Genomic DNA, 16,019 nt, shown 5'->3' with positions numbered 1-16,019 from the left:
GTTCTCCAGGCTGATGAAAGAAATTATTTTAAATCCCACCTGTTTTCTTCTCTGCAGCTTGCTAGTCCTTCCTTTTAGACCTTTCAGTTACATCTTTGATAAGACGCAGTTAATTGGTCAGGCAGTGTAAGTATTGTCATTGATAATGTGCAGAAATCTAGTGGTGAAAATAAATACATTTGTTCTTCCAGTCACCAGAAATTAGTGAAGCAATACTTGTTTAATTATGAAACATATGTGTGCTTTGTTAGTTTCCATCTGTCTGCTCACTGATTTGCAATTAAATGACCAGAAGAAAAAGATACGTCCTGTGGCAATTCAGAGGAAATGATTCATCTCTAATGGTTCTGTGTCTATGGAGCAGCATGTGCGAGAGGGAGACGGAGTGGAGAAGAGAGTTATGTATAGAAGGGTATGAGGAATGCTGAAAAGCTTCTTGCTTTGGCTCAGACATGTTTTGTCGTCATGAAACAAAATGTGAATTCCCATTAACTTACCGTAACTTGTCTTTCTCTTTTGAAAAAAATGGGGAGCGAAGGGGAGCAAGGAAGCAGTACCTAATGGGAGAGGAAATGGGATTGCAGAAAAGGAGGCTGGTGTGGTCAGAATGAAAAAGAAACTGCAGAAGAAAAGGAATGATGGAAAAGTGATAAAAATTCTATCATTGAACCTGTTCACTTCTACTAATTCCCAGGGAGTGATACGGTAATGAGTCAGGCCTGTTACTCTTTGTAAAAGGAGACATCCAAAAGGGCAGGAGTATTTTTAAATCAATATGAAGGGGAAAAAAAAAATAAGTAAGTTGGTGAACGTATGTTCTCTTCAGAAATAGTTTCACAAAAATCTTTTCCTGTGTAAGGTATTTCTATCACTGATGAATATGTACAGTCTACCTCCATGTAGCTGCATGGATGGGTACCATATTACGTTCTTCCCCCATCTTCTTCATCTGTTCCTGTTCTTTCTTTCTGGAAGAGCAGCAGCTGGAGAGCCTTTCATACCCCTTGTAATTCTGGACACAGCCTGCACAGGCATGTCTCGGGTATGGGGATGTAGCTGTCTGATATTTCATCTTTATGAATACTGGCAGGGAGAAGATAGCCAGCCATCCAAAGTATTTTTAGTTTGATGTTCTGTAGTGTCTTATTGATCATCAGCAGTGTCCATCACTGTATAACGATAACTGCTTTAGAGGCAGAAAGGGGGAGATTGAATAAGGTCTTCAGGACTGTCAGCTTGCTGATGGTGGTGTCAGTAGTTGGTGTCCCCCTCTGCTGTGCCACTGGGAGCTTCTTGGATGTTCTTGTGTATTGATGGCAGGTGGGGGGGGGGGGGGGGGGAAGTAGGATATTTCTCTGCTGAATTGGTGCTTTCTGGTGTTGCAGACTTCCTCTGTAGAAAGGGGGAGAGGTGTTGGTTATAAAGGGGAATTTGTGAAGAGGGAGGGAGAGAGGAAGGGAAGTATATGTGTGTTAGGTGTTTTCAGGGTTGCATCCAGTTCATTGGATTCTTTTCCTCCTTCTCTAGACTTCTGACATTGACTTTATTGATTACCAGCAGCACTAGAGAGGTGCAGAGGTTCCTTACGTCAATAGGACACATCTATGTTGGCTCAAAATGTCAACATCTCACAGCTGCTCTGCCCCATGTCCCACCTCTGATTCCTCTCAGTAGTAAGGACTGCACAGACTAGTGCACCACAAAGGAATTAAATAAAGCATACCTTGGTACCTTCATCAGCAGTCTTAGCAAGAGAGTCAGGGTATGAACAAAGAGGCACAAACTGAACTTACATTTAGTTGTTTGCCCTTAGAGCAGATTTCAAATTGCTGATCTGAAATGAAAAGCACTATTTCCTATTTATACGAGCCTCAGCCAGTGCTAGCTATGTGCATGCACTTGATTAAACAGTGAGATAAGTGTGTGTGGAAAGTGTGACCTTGAAGCCTCCAAAAGTTTCTATTATTTCTTTTTACGGTTTTGCAGGCAGCTCTCCCAAGTGCTAACATAATGTTTTATCGCTGGTATTGCTGCTGATGATAACAAAGGACCATTCCCAGACATGTGAATGCGCACATCCCTGTCACATCTCACAGAGGAAAGAGAGCTCAGGATGTGAAGAATAATTTCTTCTAGTCTGAAAACACCAGTGCATTTAAGCCTTGGTCTAGGAATGCTCCTAAGATAGCATTTTCTAAAGAAGCTGTTCCTTTTGAAACTTTCAGAAAGTGCTTTTAAGTATTTGCCAGCTGAATTTTTGTTGTTTCATTTGTCTTTTTTTTTTCTTTCCTCTACAGATGATGATTTCTTTCATGAACTTCCAGAAACTTTTCCATCTGATCCTCCAGAGCCATTGCCCCACTTCCTCATTGAACCCGAAGAGGCTTACATTGTGAAGAACAAGCCTGTGAATTTGTACTGCAAGGCAAGCCCAGCCACGCAGATCTATTTTAAGTGCAACAGCGAATGGGTTCATCAGAAAGACCATGTGGTGGATGAGAGAGTAGATGAAACCTCTGGTGAGTTTGTGTTCTGTCATGGAGGGCTCAGATGGAGGGCATTAATATCAAGCCCACTGTTGTAGTCTAGCAGATACTTCATATGGCAGCTACTTTAATTCACTTTTGATTCAGCTGTGAATTCTGTATCTGGCTTTACTGAACATTTGATGTCATAGCACAGAGGTGGTTTCTGCATTTAGGTCAGTTAGTAAAACATGATTGTAGAGCACCTTGCCCGAGTTTGAAAAAATAAACCAGGAGACCATGCACAAACAAAATGCAATTACTCACTTACCCAGCATCACAAATTCCAGTGGTTGCACTGTATCGTAGTCACAGACCAAGAACCACTTTCTCCCCAAACTGCCAAAGGGTAGTTGGGTTGTTCCTAGAATGATGTTTTCCTGGGGAGATTCAAGAAAAAAAAAAGGAGAATTTTAATCAGCTTTCATCAAGAAAGAAGCAGAAAGCACACCTGGGCACAGTTTAGAGCAGTGTGTTGATCCAGAGCAACCACTTGGGTGTTATTCCATTACCCTCTTCTGCCTGTTTCATTGACCCTTTATGAAGGAAGACTACAGTAGGTTAGCAAGGAAAATAAAAAAAAAATAAAAAAAAAAAAAAAAGGAAGCCAAGAGCCTCATCCTTCCTCAGTCAATACCAGAATGAGGTTTAAAAACTAGAGTAATAAACCAGCATAGATCAAAGATACAATTGTTCCTATTTGGGAAGGCCAGTAATCAATAGAGTTTGTGTCATATGCAAGGAGAGGAGCAGGACTTACTGCTGTTTTGATGGCTCTAAGAAATAACTGGATACCAAGCAAGAAGGTACCTTTCATATGGGAATTATGCCACTATTTGGTCTAATTACTTAGAAAAATAACTCCACCAGATGTCTTGGAAGTCTCCTGTGAACTCGGTTTTATTTGTTTCAGCTCATTTATTTGCACAGAGATCAAAAGCATAAGCTTTTAATGGTACTGTGGTACACTCAGCTTGAAAAAGGGAAGGTGGGTGTAGGAAGAAAAGCTGTAGAAAAAAGGCTGTATTAAACTTCAAGCCTGTTTGTTTGTAAGAATTGGCTTTTCCAACAAGTTGACTGCAGCAGAAAAAGTGAAAAAAAAAAAGAAATTCTTATTTACTTAAGACATCTTCACGTTTCTTCATCCATGGGAGTCCACTGGAATGAAAGACAGGCAGGAGGGCAGCTATCACCAGTTCAAAAAATTAACTAGTGTTAATTTTTAAATTTTTATTAATATCAGCATTCAGAAACATGGAAATGCTTCACTACAGGTGAAATTTTTCACTGCCGGTGGAATATTCGTTCTTTTTTTCTCACAAAACTTAATTGTAGAAAAACTTCATGATGCCATAAAGCAAATTGCATTCTACAAATGTCAAAGGCCAGCTTTGAAAAGAGTTGCATCTGAATATATTGAGGACAAATGTTTTGCATAACAAACAGCAGCAATTATACGCAAACAAAACCCATATCCAGTTAGAGATTAACATAATCTACTGGCATCTTGGGGGTGGGAGGGAGAGGAGGGTGTCAAAAGCTGTGCGTATCAGATTTTTAGCACAAGAGCTACAAAACCCCTCACATTAATAGCTTGTTAAAATGCAACTGTCATCGGAACCTACATTTGTTAGTCAACCTGGTTGTTGCCAAAAGGTTGGTTAGAGCATGGTTTCAGTTATTGTGCACCTTCTGGTAAGCAGACTGAGAATCTGGGGCTCATAGCACATAGTTAGTATAGAAATGAGTAAATAATTTATTTAAGGCAGTGGCAAAAGAATATCTTCTTCAAAGCAATGGAAGCTCAGGAAAATATATCCACTGCAGATGGAGCTGGAGGAAAAGTTGCAGGAGACACTGACTGTGAGGATTCATTCTGGTGCCCGAAGAAGGAGGCATCAGCTTGACAACTTGCACCAGCCAGTCTGGCAAAGCCCTTTGGCTCTATCATTTTTGAGGCTATTTTGGTTTCTTTTGCTATTTTTGGCTGGCTAGTGCAGTAGTTGTAACTGAGGGCACACCAACAGTGACTGAGTTGCTCAGAGGATGGAGTGAGGATGGCGTAAGGATGGCAGCCCAAGTCTACGCTGCTGCTGGCTTCAGGCTTTTATCCAGAGAGGCTGGTGAAATCCTCCTGCAAACCAAATTAGGTCTAGCCTTTATACTGGTAACCCAGGGCTCAAAGCGATCTCGGTTACGCAGTGTTTCTGATGGGTCAGTCATGTAATCCCAGCAACTGAAAGCTGGATGCTTTCTTCTTTCCTGATATTTTACTGTTCTTAAGGTCTGCTCTGCCTAAATACAAAGAAAAGCACCATGCCGAGGTGGTCTGCTGCTTGTTTTTGAACCAGGCTTTCTCTTACAGTGCGTTAGGTAGAAAAGCAAAGCAAAGGAAAACAAGACAGACAATAAAATATATGAGAGGAAAAAAGTCGAGGTCACCTCTGCTTGCTTTTCTAAAGGACAGGTAATCAGAAATAAAGAGGACTAAAATACAGGTGTGATGCTAGCAGTACATCATCTTGGGATTGTAAATGATGCATGAAAGAGAGAAATAGGTTTTGATTTGCAAAAGATTATGTGTTCATGGACTTTGAGCCTGTACTCAGGGGTGAAATCTATGTATAGATGATTAACTCCTATGAGGTAAATCTTTTTCTGTCATTGATAAAACCAGAGACAACAGCACAACAATAGCAGTGGCACCAGAGAACGCAGTGAGTGCAGCAAGCTCTCATTGAAAAGAACTGTTACATAGAAATGCTGAATATATTAAGAAGGTTATTTTTTAAGATAGATAGGAAAATAAATATTCATGTATTTTTCCTACTTTTATATTTTTTCTTTGTAACAGAGAGAAGGTACAAAATAAGAGTTATATGCACTTTGCACTGTGGGGTATTTTTAAACAGTAGATAAAGAATTGCTGTAAAGAACATGCATGGGGACTCTGTGGGAGCTGTTGCTTTCTGGTTGGAGAAGATGAGAATAGTAATAGTGACAGTGTGTTCTAGTACCACTTCATTTAATTAAATTAGCCTGAAGAGAGAGCCCTGCAAAAGAAAATTGCAATGGTCGAGTTTGAGAAGCCAGAAGCTTTACACAGAAGATCATTATGTTCTCTTTCTTAATCTTCAGACTCACTGAAATTTTTCTTCTTTATGGAAAAAACTAAGCATTTTCATGAGGAAGTCAGATGCTTCGAAAATCTTTAGTGCACATCTTTGACTTTTTCATTCCCTATGTATGTGAAGTACAGGGCAGGGCATGGTCTTTTTTATGTTTTTATGGACTATTTTCCCTTCCCATTAATGTGGAAAAAAATATGCAAAGAATAAGAGCACTGGTTTTAAAAAACAAAGGTGAAAGTTGTTTTGAGGGAGCACATTTGATTTTATGGCTGACTGTCATAGAAGATAACAGCAGCAAAAGTAAAAGGAACCCTACAGAACTGATTCTTTTAGGGGCAAGAAAATTCCGTTGTCATAAGGCAGGAAGCTCAGTAGCATCAATAATTATTAGAGCAATTTGTTCACATTTTCCAAATTACTGTACTTCTGAAAATGACTATGGCAAAAGAATTTATTTTGTCCACTTTTGATGGAGATATATTTTCAGAGACACACACACCAGTCCTGCAGTGGAGGGTGAGTTGCAGATGCATACAAAATCAGTGTCCTGCACCCTTTTCCCACATCCTGTGATGTACAATAGAGAAAAATCAGGACTACAGGGACCTTGGTTTTGTCTTTTCAATTTGGATATGCATTCTAATAGTTTCCCCATGACTGTTAAGGTGAAATGATCTATAAAACCCTCTTGCCCTCTGCAATGCCAATGACATATTCTTCTTCTCTCTCCTTCAAGCAAGGAGAAAACAACATTTGGGACTCTTCTAAGTGCTAATTAAATAGACATATTGGGCAATTCAGCTGGCATTATTGTTTGCCTACACTTTCTGTCTTCTTTTGCTAGATGCACAGGGAGAGGAGGGCACAGGGAGTTTGCTGATGACCTCCTCTGTGTTCCCAAATAGAAACAAGATGGAATAAGAGCTCTTGAGCCTGGCCTGAGGCCCCAGTTAATGCAAAATGAACAGGCTTATGTGTTCAATCTCAGAAGAAAGGTGTGCTGAGGGAGGCTCAGTTAAAGAGCAGGTGAAGTTGCCAATCCTTTTTCCCATGTCCTGCCTTCAGAGGCAGGCTCTCAGAAAACCTAATGTCCCCCAAGAGCATCCATGGTACCACCCAGGCTTCCGCAACGATGGGTGGCTCCAGGGACTTTCCTTTCAGCTGTTTCTTCAACTTTCTGCCTAGCCACAAATCAATGAGAATGGCAAAATTAAAATCTGACTCAGAATAAGATTTTTGTCTGGTTAAGAGTGTTTATCAAACTGTACTGAGGTGGGTGAATGTGCTCTTCTTTTCAGACAGAAATCTTAGACTTGTTTCAGTTTCTTTACATAGCTACTGCTTTGATTCCGTTTCTTGCCTCCCACCATTACCTTTCCTCATGAACAAAGTATTTTTGGATGACTTGCAGATTTGATGAAAGGAGACCAAGCTTTTGACGTAGGGTCGGCATTGATCTGGCAAATAGGAGGCTGTTACCTTAAGCAATGGGTTTGGCAGCCTGTCGAGGGAGTAGGTACCCAGCTAGCTAAGCCTTTAATAGGTCACCCTCTCAACAGAAAGATCAAAGATTGATGTCTGCCCTTTTGACTTTAAAACACCTCTTACAAAATGCTGCAGCCAAGATAGCAGTGGGGAAACCTTCACAGTGAGTGTTTCTGCTCTTCTGGTACCACGTATAGAGTTAAGAAAATCACTTTCAGCACATAATGGTATGCCACTTTATTTTCCTCTCTGTGTCTACATCCTATGATAGCCATTTATTTTGGTGTTTGTGACACCAGAATTTAGAAGGCTGCATTACCCTCATGACATCAACTTGTTTGAACATTGTTTAAGCTGGGACTTTTGATGATATAGCTAAGTTCACTGTACAGCCACTCATTTTGGGAAGTTGTCCTCATTTGTCTTACTATGTTCTATAAATAAGAAAAGCTATTGTTTCTAAGTATAGCACTTTTTTGAATACCAGTGTTGAAGGACCTAATTTGGGAGCCCAAACACAAAATTCAAGTGTCCCCCACCACCATGTAAGCACAGCTCAGGGAGAGGACTGTAGAGGCGTAATGTTTTACTTGTTTTCTCTGAGCCACAGATCTTCCTCTCCTTACTGCTGTTTTCCTTCTCTGCCCATTTTCCTTCCTTAATCTCTTTTTGCTTCTTGACATGCAGTAGCTTCCTAATTCTCGGTATTATTTTTCAAGAGTCCAAAAGATAAGGAAAAAAGCTATTTTTCTGAACAAATGTGGCCAGTATTCCTGTTAACTTCAGTAAGGAGATGATAAGTGATGCTGAATGCTGCAGTTATACTTAGCCTGCAATATTTTGACTCTCTGGGGTAGAATACCTTGGAGTTAAGTTAGTAAGGGTAGCCACATATCATAAGTAAGGATTGTTTTCATTCCACTGGTGTCAGAAGTCATTTTATTTTCTGTTTATCATTGGATCAAATCCATTACAAACATCAAGCAACCCGATTCAAAATAATTATTTCCCAGCAACATGTTGCCGATTTTTAGCTCTGTTTCTTCAGTACTCTGCCCTAATCCAACTCATTTCAAGAAAATTTAAAAATGTGTCTGTGTATCTCTTCTCGAATGTTTCTATTAATAGTTTTGAGATGTGGGTTAGAATTGATACTACAGTCCATTTTCTTTAGTAATTCGAACTATGTCCCATCTTTGAAAGGATGGTGTGAGCAAAATATGTTTGTATGTATGATCTGAAAGGCTGCAGCTGGTGCAGAAAGGAGCAGACAACTCTATTTCTCCAAAGAACCATAATTCTTTGGGGAAATACAGGCTGTTTTCTTACATAAAAATATATGAATGAACCCACACTTTTTTTCCTATTTTTTCCTATTTTTTCCTATTTTTTTGCAGCCATTTTTGAAGTCACTCAGACTGTCTCTTCTCTGTTCATCGCTCCCTGTGGCCTGGTGGGCAGCTGTCCTAGATGTCCTCTTTGCTAGGACAGCTGCATAGGCATCTGGCATGTCCATCACAACTGTCTTCTTGCAGTTTGTGTCTTCAAAATCAGCTCCTGGGGTCATAGTCCCCAGCACACTCAGATCAAGGGAATACCTGGCAGCAAAGCTGCTGCAGACATTTCTTGGAAGCAGACAAAGTTTACACATTTATCTTGAATAATTAGTATATTTTTATAGGGAAAAAGCTGTTTTGGAAGTTTCAGAAGAAACAGAGAGGCAGAGAATCAAAATTTCCTGGTATGTAACTTCAAAATGGTGGTTAGTTTTGTTGATGTGAGTGGAGAAATCACTGAGGTCAGTCCTGACCTAAAGAGAGGAAATAATCTTTTTGTATACATCGTAAGAACATTGGGTCAGATACTTACTTCCAGAGGGGAAATCTGCTTACAGGCAACACAAAACCACCCCCCAAACCCAGGGAGATTATCTTTTTGTATAAAAGACTGCAAAAGACTTTGGAGTTTTTGAGTTTTACTACTGAGTACAGTATTTGCTTATAATACATGTACTAACATATCATTAATTCCTTATTTAATCAAACTGTTGTATGTGAGGTTTTTGTCCCGTTAAGTCTTTGTGGAAAGCTGCTTCTAGCTCTTGGACCTAGACACCTTCTTTACATGTTCAGAGCCATTAACACCTGCCAGTTTTTCTAATGCTGCTGTTACCAGCAGCTCTTTGCCCTGCAGGGGTTTGTGTCCAGCCACCTTTACAGACAGCAGCCTCACAAACCCTCTGCCCTCATGCTGCTAAGCTGACCAAGGTGGGCTCTTCCAGCCTTAGCACTTGCTCTGTCCTTCAGGGTATTCAAGGATGCCAACAGGGGGGCCCAGTTAATCCTGCTCAAGCTCTTCCTCTGAGTAGTGATATACCTATGGGAAGTCATTTGCCTATTCCAACTTTTGTGTGTATTCACCATGTATCTCTGCAAATCACTCAATGTCTCTGTTATTTACCTCTGCAAAGTGCTTTGGGACCAAAAGATAAAAGCTTTAGGGTATTTACTAATTTCTTATTGCAGCATTAACTTCCTATCTGCAGCTGTTCGACTCATTGTCCTGAAGGTTTCCGGTGGGCTTCTAGAAAAACAAATCTGAGACAGGAAATAACATTATTTAAAATAAAAAGAGGAGGCATATGGATGCTTAGTGAACTCATCTGAAGCATTTGAGGATACTCCTCTGAATATTTCCAACCTACACCTTATCTCTCTCCAAGTTTTTCTTACATTAAATCCTTTGTCACACATTCGTAATCCCATTAATTCCTTAGAAGACATCTTCAGATATTAGTCCACCCACCACAGCTTCAGACTAACCATGTCTCTGCACCACAGTGCAAAGTGTTTTTTCCATCTATGTCCTCTGGCTCTTTTGAAGCCAAACGCCCTTTATGTGGGATCTGGAGTCCCTGTAGTGAGGGTGGTCTGGTGCCTGAAAAGCTAATAAATGTTAACTTGGTTTGGAAGTGAGTCCCAAAGGTTAGCCTCCATCCTGCATCTGCTGGTCTAAATGGAAAACAACTGTTTTTTGGATACAGGAACAGCGGAAAAGAAGAGCAGAGATAATGTCTTGTTGTGCTGTCAAAGCGCTGCAGTTGGTAGCAGCCCAGCCCTGCAAGTGCCCTTGCACTTGCATCCTATAAATGTAGGGTATTTTCAGTTACTTAAATATGAGAATGAGCAGGATTGATTGGTCTGTAGTTTATTTGCAAAAATGCCTGAGAATATTCAGAGAAGTAGAAGGTAAAAACTTTACCTTACTTTTTCTTCTGACGCAGCCACTGGAAATGTGGCTAATGCTGTTTAGAGACATTGGGGTCTTGACTGCCCAAGACAGTTAAGTGTTATTGTCTTGAGTCCCTTGACGTCTGTGTAAGCTCATATCTCAATCGCCTGTGTATGTTTTTTTGAGTTTTTCCCTGTATCTCCTTAGACAGTGGAATAATTGAATAATTCTCTGAAGAAGAATTCCAATTGCTTAGGAGAATTCCTATTACGTTGGAGAAATACCTTTTTTTTTTCCCCTAAAAAAATATAAAGCCATTTGTATGGAACAACTGCTGCATATAGATCAGATTTAGTGAGGCTTTTTTCGCTGCAAAGGTAGGGTACCAAATCATCGCTAATGTGTAATGGAAAGAGAGGTAGCTGTCACATGCAGCTCTGACCCGTACAGGATCTGATTTTGTGCTGCCTTTGTGGGTTCACCGCCTGTATTCATTTTGTCATTCCCATGCATTCCTGATTTGTACATAAATGAGCAGCATGATATGGTAGGTACCAGCAGGACTGCCATTCATCTGCAAGGTTATGTACAGCTCTTTCTCATCAGGTTTTGATGGGATGCCTTTCACAGTTCCTCATAACTTTTCGTCCTTCATCCATCTTCATATTTTGATTGTGAGAGCAGAAAAGAAGTCTTTTGTCAGACTCTTGTGTGTCTCTTCTTTCCCTTGAATACTGATCTTTAAGCTCTCGCAATGCCTCCTATTATTTGCTCCCAGGTTTTGATTTGAGAGAGGATCTTGGTTAGCTGATCGCTGCGTTTGGCTTCCCAGTGACTTGTGTAATGGTGCTTCTGTAACAAATGCTGACACTGCACCTGGCTCGGTTGCCATGCCCTCTTCTGAAGAGGGGTAAGGATTGCCAAGCCTGAAGAATAATGATGCCTAGAGATGGATCAGGCTTGCTTTGGGGCTTAGTTTTAATCATTTCGTTCTTCAGCTAAGATGGAAACCAGTATTGGAATTCAGTCAGAGTGGGTACCCAGGAAAAATAAAAAATAATAATAAAAAGTAGAGGCAGACAGAACTACAGGGGTACTGTTGATGGCATTTACTTACATAACAAGAAAGATCTTTTTACATGCCCAAATCACACAGATTTGCAGAGCAACTTGCCCGCATCCCTGATGCCTCACTGTAGCTGACGGGGATCATGAGCTGTGCTGTATCCAGAAGTGTGTGCATACCAAATTGCTTCTGTGACCCACAGGCTGCCTTTTTGCATGCCTTCCTGCAATGATTCTTTTATTCACTACATACTAAGAAAAATCTCACAGTGTTCAGGATCTGATGTTTTCACTGCTGCCCTGGCAATAGTCCTGAAAACATGCTGGATGGGGGGAGCAGACAGTAAATTCCCAGAGCCTCATCTCTGTTTGGAGAAAGTCACTTCACTTGACAGCGCACTGGACAAAGCTGTTTTGAAAGCAGCTGCTTGCCTTTTTGTGTTTTTCTTTTTAAGATACCTAAGGCGGCTGTGAAATGCCATCCCTAGCATGCAGAACAACAACAACAGCAATAAAAGGTGGGGCTTTTACGCTTCTCCCGAAACCTGCTGTTCTGAACTGAAATGCAGGAAAAGAACTGCTGAGGAAGGCTCCCGAGTGACCCCTTGTGTCACATTGCAACTGTCCTTGTTCCCACCAAAGAACTGCGATCGCGTCAGGTTCACAGAAATAAGGCATTTTCACATTGTCTCTGCTTCCCAAAACAGTACAGAATGGGTGTGGTACATAAGTACATGTGCAGATACATATTTTTTTATATATATATATACACACACACACATTCATGTCAGTAAGTCAAGAACATAAAGAACTTGGTGTTTATTTTTATGTAAAAATTCACAAACAAACCCATCTATTGTTCATTTCCCTGCCTCCTCCCTTTCCCCTCCAAAAAGGGAATGTAAACACACTGTTCAAAATTCATATGCTCTCAGGTGGCTTCCAGATATTTTAAGATCAGTAGATATTTTTTTTCCTCATGATTTTCATATCTTCTTCTAGTGAAGTGCTAAACAACCATTATTCCTTTTTGCCTGCACATTGAGATTCATCTGTAGGCTCTAAACTGCCTCAAAAGTGCTTCAATTTTGCATGAGCACTAAGCTGGGGACTGGGAAGCATTACCCACTGCTGAAGGCCCAGATCATTAGAAAGTGCATGTAAATCCTCTGAACCGGAAATAAAAAGTGCACTGATTTTCTTTGTGAAGTCTCAACTGCAGCTTGAAGTAAAACTTGACCCATGGGCATGTTTTATTCCTGGCCTTTGAAAAAAAAAACACAAAAAACAACATATTTTCTTGGCTGCACATGCCTCAACCAAAAGAAAGGAAGATTGGTCTGTGACTCAAAAGCTGGAGCTGCTAAGAGCTCATAGTCGTGTTTTCCTATGAAGATGGTCTCTCTTCTTCCTGACTCATCTAAGTAGCACCAGCTTGGCATAGAACTGCTCTGGTACCGCCACTTGGGATTGCTTAGCGTTGGGATGGCTTGGTCAAGATGTGGGAACTCACATTTGTTTCTGCTCCCAGACCTCAGCTGACGTGAGTCCAGAAATTATGACACCTGTGGTTGAACACAAATACATGCTCGTGGTGAGGTTTTCTTTAGAATTCTGCTGTGCTGCAGCATGATTATTACTATTGTACCAGGAAAACTGAAAAAAGAAAGCAGCGACAGTAGGCACACGTTCTTACATGTGGAAGAGAACAAAGCGTTTTGGAACAATTTGTGCATATTAGAAAAAAATGCCATCAGCCAGAAAATACCTTCCATTAACAAAAAAGAAACAAAAAACGAAACCCCTAAAAACCAGAAAGGAGGTGTTTTTCCTTTGTCTCTGAACTGTTTATAGGCTGAGAACAAGCAAGTCAATGCTGTTCTACATAAGGTATTAAACAGCAATAGTTCAAGGGTGATGTAAAGCTGCCTAGCTTGACTGGAGGAGATGATAGCAGAGGGGCTATTTTACCTTCCCACAGGGCTGTACTGCCCACCTCCACCATGCTGGCAGGGACTAGGGCATGTGGTTTGTTTTCCACCAGTATGCAAGACCTGTGCATCTTATGCAGCTTGGTCCTTCAGGTGTTAATGGGGAAAGAACAAAAAGGACTTGTTTTCACTAAAAGAAAATAAAATGGAAACAGAATGCATGTTCTTTAATTCCAGTTCAAAGTAAAAACCCTCTGAAGACAGCCCTTTGTAATTTTTGTGGAAGTCAGTTAAAAATAGTAGGGGAGCTGGGATTTTAGCTTAACTCACTGCTATTAGCTGGTAATTGGATACCATAGGTAACTAATGCAAACCAGTGTGGGCTTGACATCAGTTTTAAGGCAGACTTGACTTTATTAGGCTGTTGCCTTCATCTATATTAATTTGAGTTAAGAATGTATCTGTTTCCTAAAGAGAGAGTTATGAAGACAGCAGAAATAGCTGGAAGCCTTTATTTTAAATATGTAAGCTAATATTTATGAAAACTTGTTTGTGATCTTCCTGCAATCATTTCATGTCACCAGCCAGCCACAATTTACCAAAAAGCAGTACTGAGGCAAAACCAGGTGCATGCAATGACAGCATGAGGGATTACTGGGTGATAAAGCTCTTTGCTCTTTTAAACTACCTCTAGATATCTATCTGTCTATCTATCTTTTGTTAAGATTACATATATTCTGTATAGAAAATAAGCTATAGGCATAGTGTGCCATTATACAATCATCTTTGTCCCATTAGGATGCACAGAGTACATTTTTCTCAGCAAGAACTTTAATATTTGAAGCTGTTCTTCTTGTGCATAGCCTATTTATTCATTTTTTAAACACCAAATTCCATAGCTTAGGTACTCTGATATATTTGAGTGGAATAACTCTGTGACTGCGAGGGATCCATCTCTGCAAGAAAGTAAATAAATTCCAATTCTGACATAGCACTGATTTTATATTTACCTCTGCATAAAGGTTATTTCACCAAATAAAGTGATCAGCTTTCTGCTACAGAGACAGGTTGTTTATAGCACCCATGATGAGTGATTATATAAAATGGACAGGTTATTCTGGACTGTTGGTAAGTAGAAAGATCATAATTCTTGACTTGGTCACTTAAGTTTTACTATCAGAGAACAATCTAGTGTCAAAGGACTGAATAATAAGAAAGCAATCTGTTTACCTTTTATTAAGTCTGTTTACACTCATACCACTTTGGAATATGGTCTTGGCCACTTTCAGGAAGCAAAATATATGATGCTGTTTTAAGGATTTTTGGATGAAGCTCTGTATGAAATGTAAGACAGATGGGGACTATGAGAACTGAAAATGCTTTCATCGTTTTTGCCAAATACTATGGAGATAACTCAGCCCCTCCTGAAATTACTGTGAAACTCCAGTTTTCTTTTTTGGTATCAGGATTCTCCTTCCACTCTCATCTTCATTTAAAAATATGTATACTCATGTCATTCAAACCTGTCCTGACTGAGCAACATTCATAAAGTATTTCTTCACTACACTCTCCTACTCCTAATAGCGAGGAAAAGGAACTGTGGGTCAGAAGCATGGACTGTTTCAGACTGGCACTGATTTCTTTTAGGACTGAGCAAGCCACCACACTTTTCTCTGTGTCTGAGTTGAGGGTCTGAATAGGGATGCACTGTGGTTTTCTAAGTTACATGCTGTATAATTTGATTATAGAATCAATTCTATAATCAGCATGAGTTGCATGAACACATAGAGGAATCCCCCTACCCCAGAGCTGTTTTGCTGCTGACTCCCCAAAGCCTCTTTTACCTCATCAAGAAACACCATCCCTACCCTCTTTGTCCCCACTGAGTGCAGGAAGGGAGGTTTGGGGTGCATGTGGCGGGTATAGTCTGTGCCTGTCTTAAGCAGAGAATGAGCCAACAACACTGAACATCAGGTTTGGGAAGGTGCTCTGGGTACTGATTTCAAGAAATTGAACTTGTAAAGGGTTGCAAGTTACCTGCGTGAAAATGGGCTGTATTTCCATAGTTATTTACAGTGGCTGCAATACACCTGCAATCTAAATGCATGTATTACAGTAATGTCTTTTTCCAGACCAGTAGGTCATAAAGTTCTGTCTCCTTGAGAAATGTGTTCTATGGCATATGTGATTACTAATTAATGAAATACCTTTTGGGCAAATGAAACCACAAAGGCACAGAAATTGTTTGAACTTCTACATACAGAGAAAATAAGCAAATTATCCACGCAGTTTCTTAGAGTTTGTAAGCACAGTTTAGTCTTGCAACTAAATAGCTCCTGTTTAGTGCTGTGCCAGAGGGTCAAACACATGCCAATACAATAATACTTCCACAAAAGTTGCTCTATCAAAATCTTGAGGAATATTTTCACACATGTGGGGTGTTACTATCAAATGGTGAACATTTATGGCAGCCATAATACATCAAAATAATTGGCAGGATGATGCCCAGTGAGGTGTAGCTACTAACTCTCTGACCTAGACTGACTCTAGGCTGGATAGTTGCATTTGATTAATTGATAATAGTCTTCTGTTTTCAGGTGTTTGCTGTGACCATCTATTGTCTTGCACAGTCACATACAGTTGCAGAACCT

The 16,019-nt window shown here is 40.2% G+C and overlaps 1 protein-coding gene across 2 annotated transcripts in view; it reads left to right on the top strand.

The window, feature by feature from the left end:
* The window catches only part of UNC5C (unc-5 netrin receptor C), a 250,650-nt gene that overhangs the window by 157,790 nt on the left and 76,841 nt on the right, over nucleotides 1–16,019 (top strand). For both annotated transcript variants that reach the window (XM_057418022.1, XM_057418021.1), the window contains exon 2: nucleotides 2,298–2,519. In XM_057418022.1, the coding sequence (XP_057274005.1) occupies nucleotides 2,298–2,519 (222 nt within the window). The remainder of the gene's footprint in view (nucleotides 1–2,297; nucleotides 2,520–16,019) is intronic.

The sequence above is a fragment of the Pezoporus wallicus genome, unplaced genomic scaffold (assembly GCF_028554395.1).
Source record: "Pezoporus wallicus isolate ANWC-B61680 ecotype Strahan unplaced genomic scaffold, APGP_CSIRO_Pwel_v1 contig_6999, whole genome shotgun sequence".
Taxonomy (NCBI): Eukaryota; Metazoa; Chordata; class Aves; order Psittaciformes; family Psittacidae; genus Pezoporus; species Pezoporus wallicus.
The sequence above is the reverse complement of the archived record's forward strand: the minus strand, read 5'-3'. Positions and strand labels throughout refer to the sequence as shown.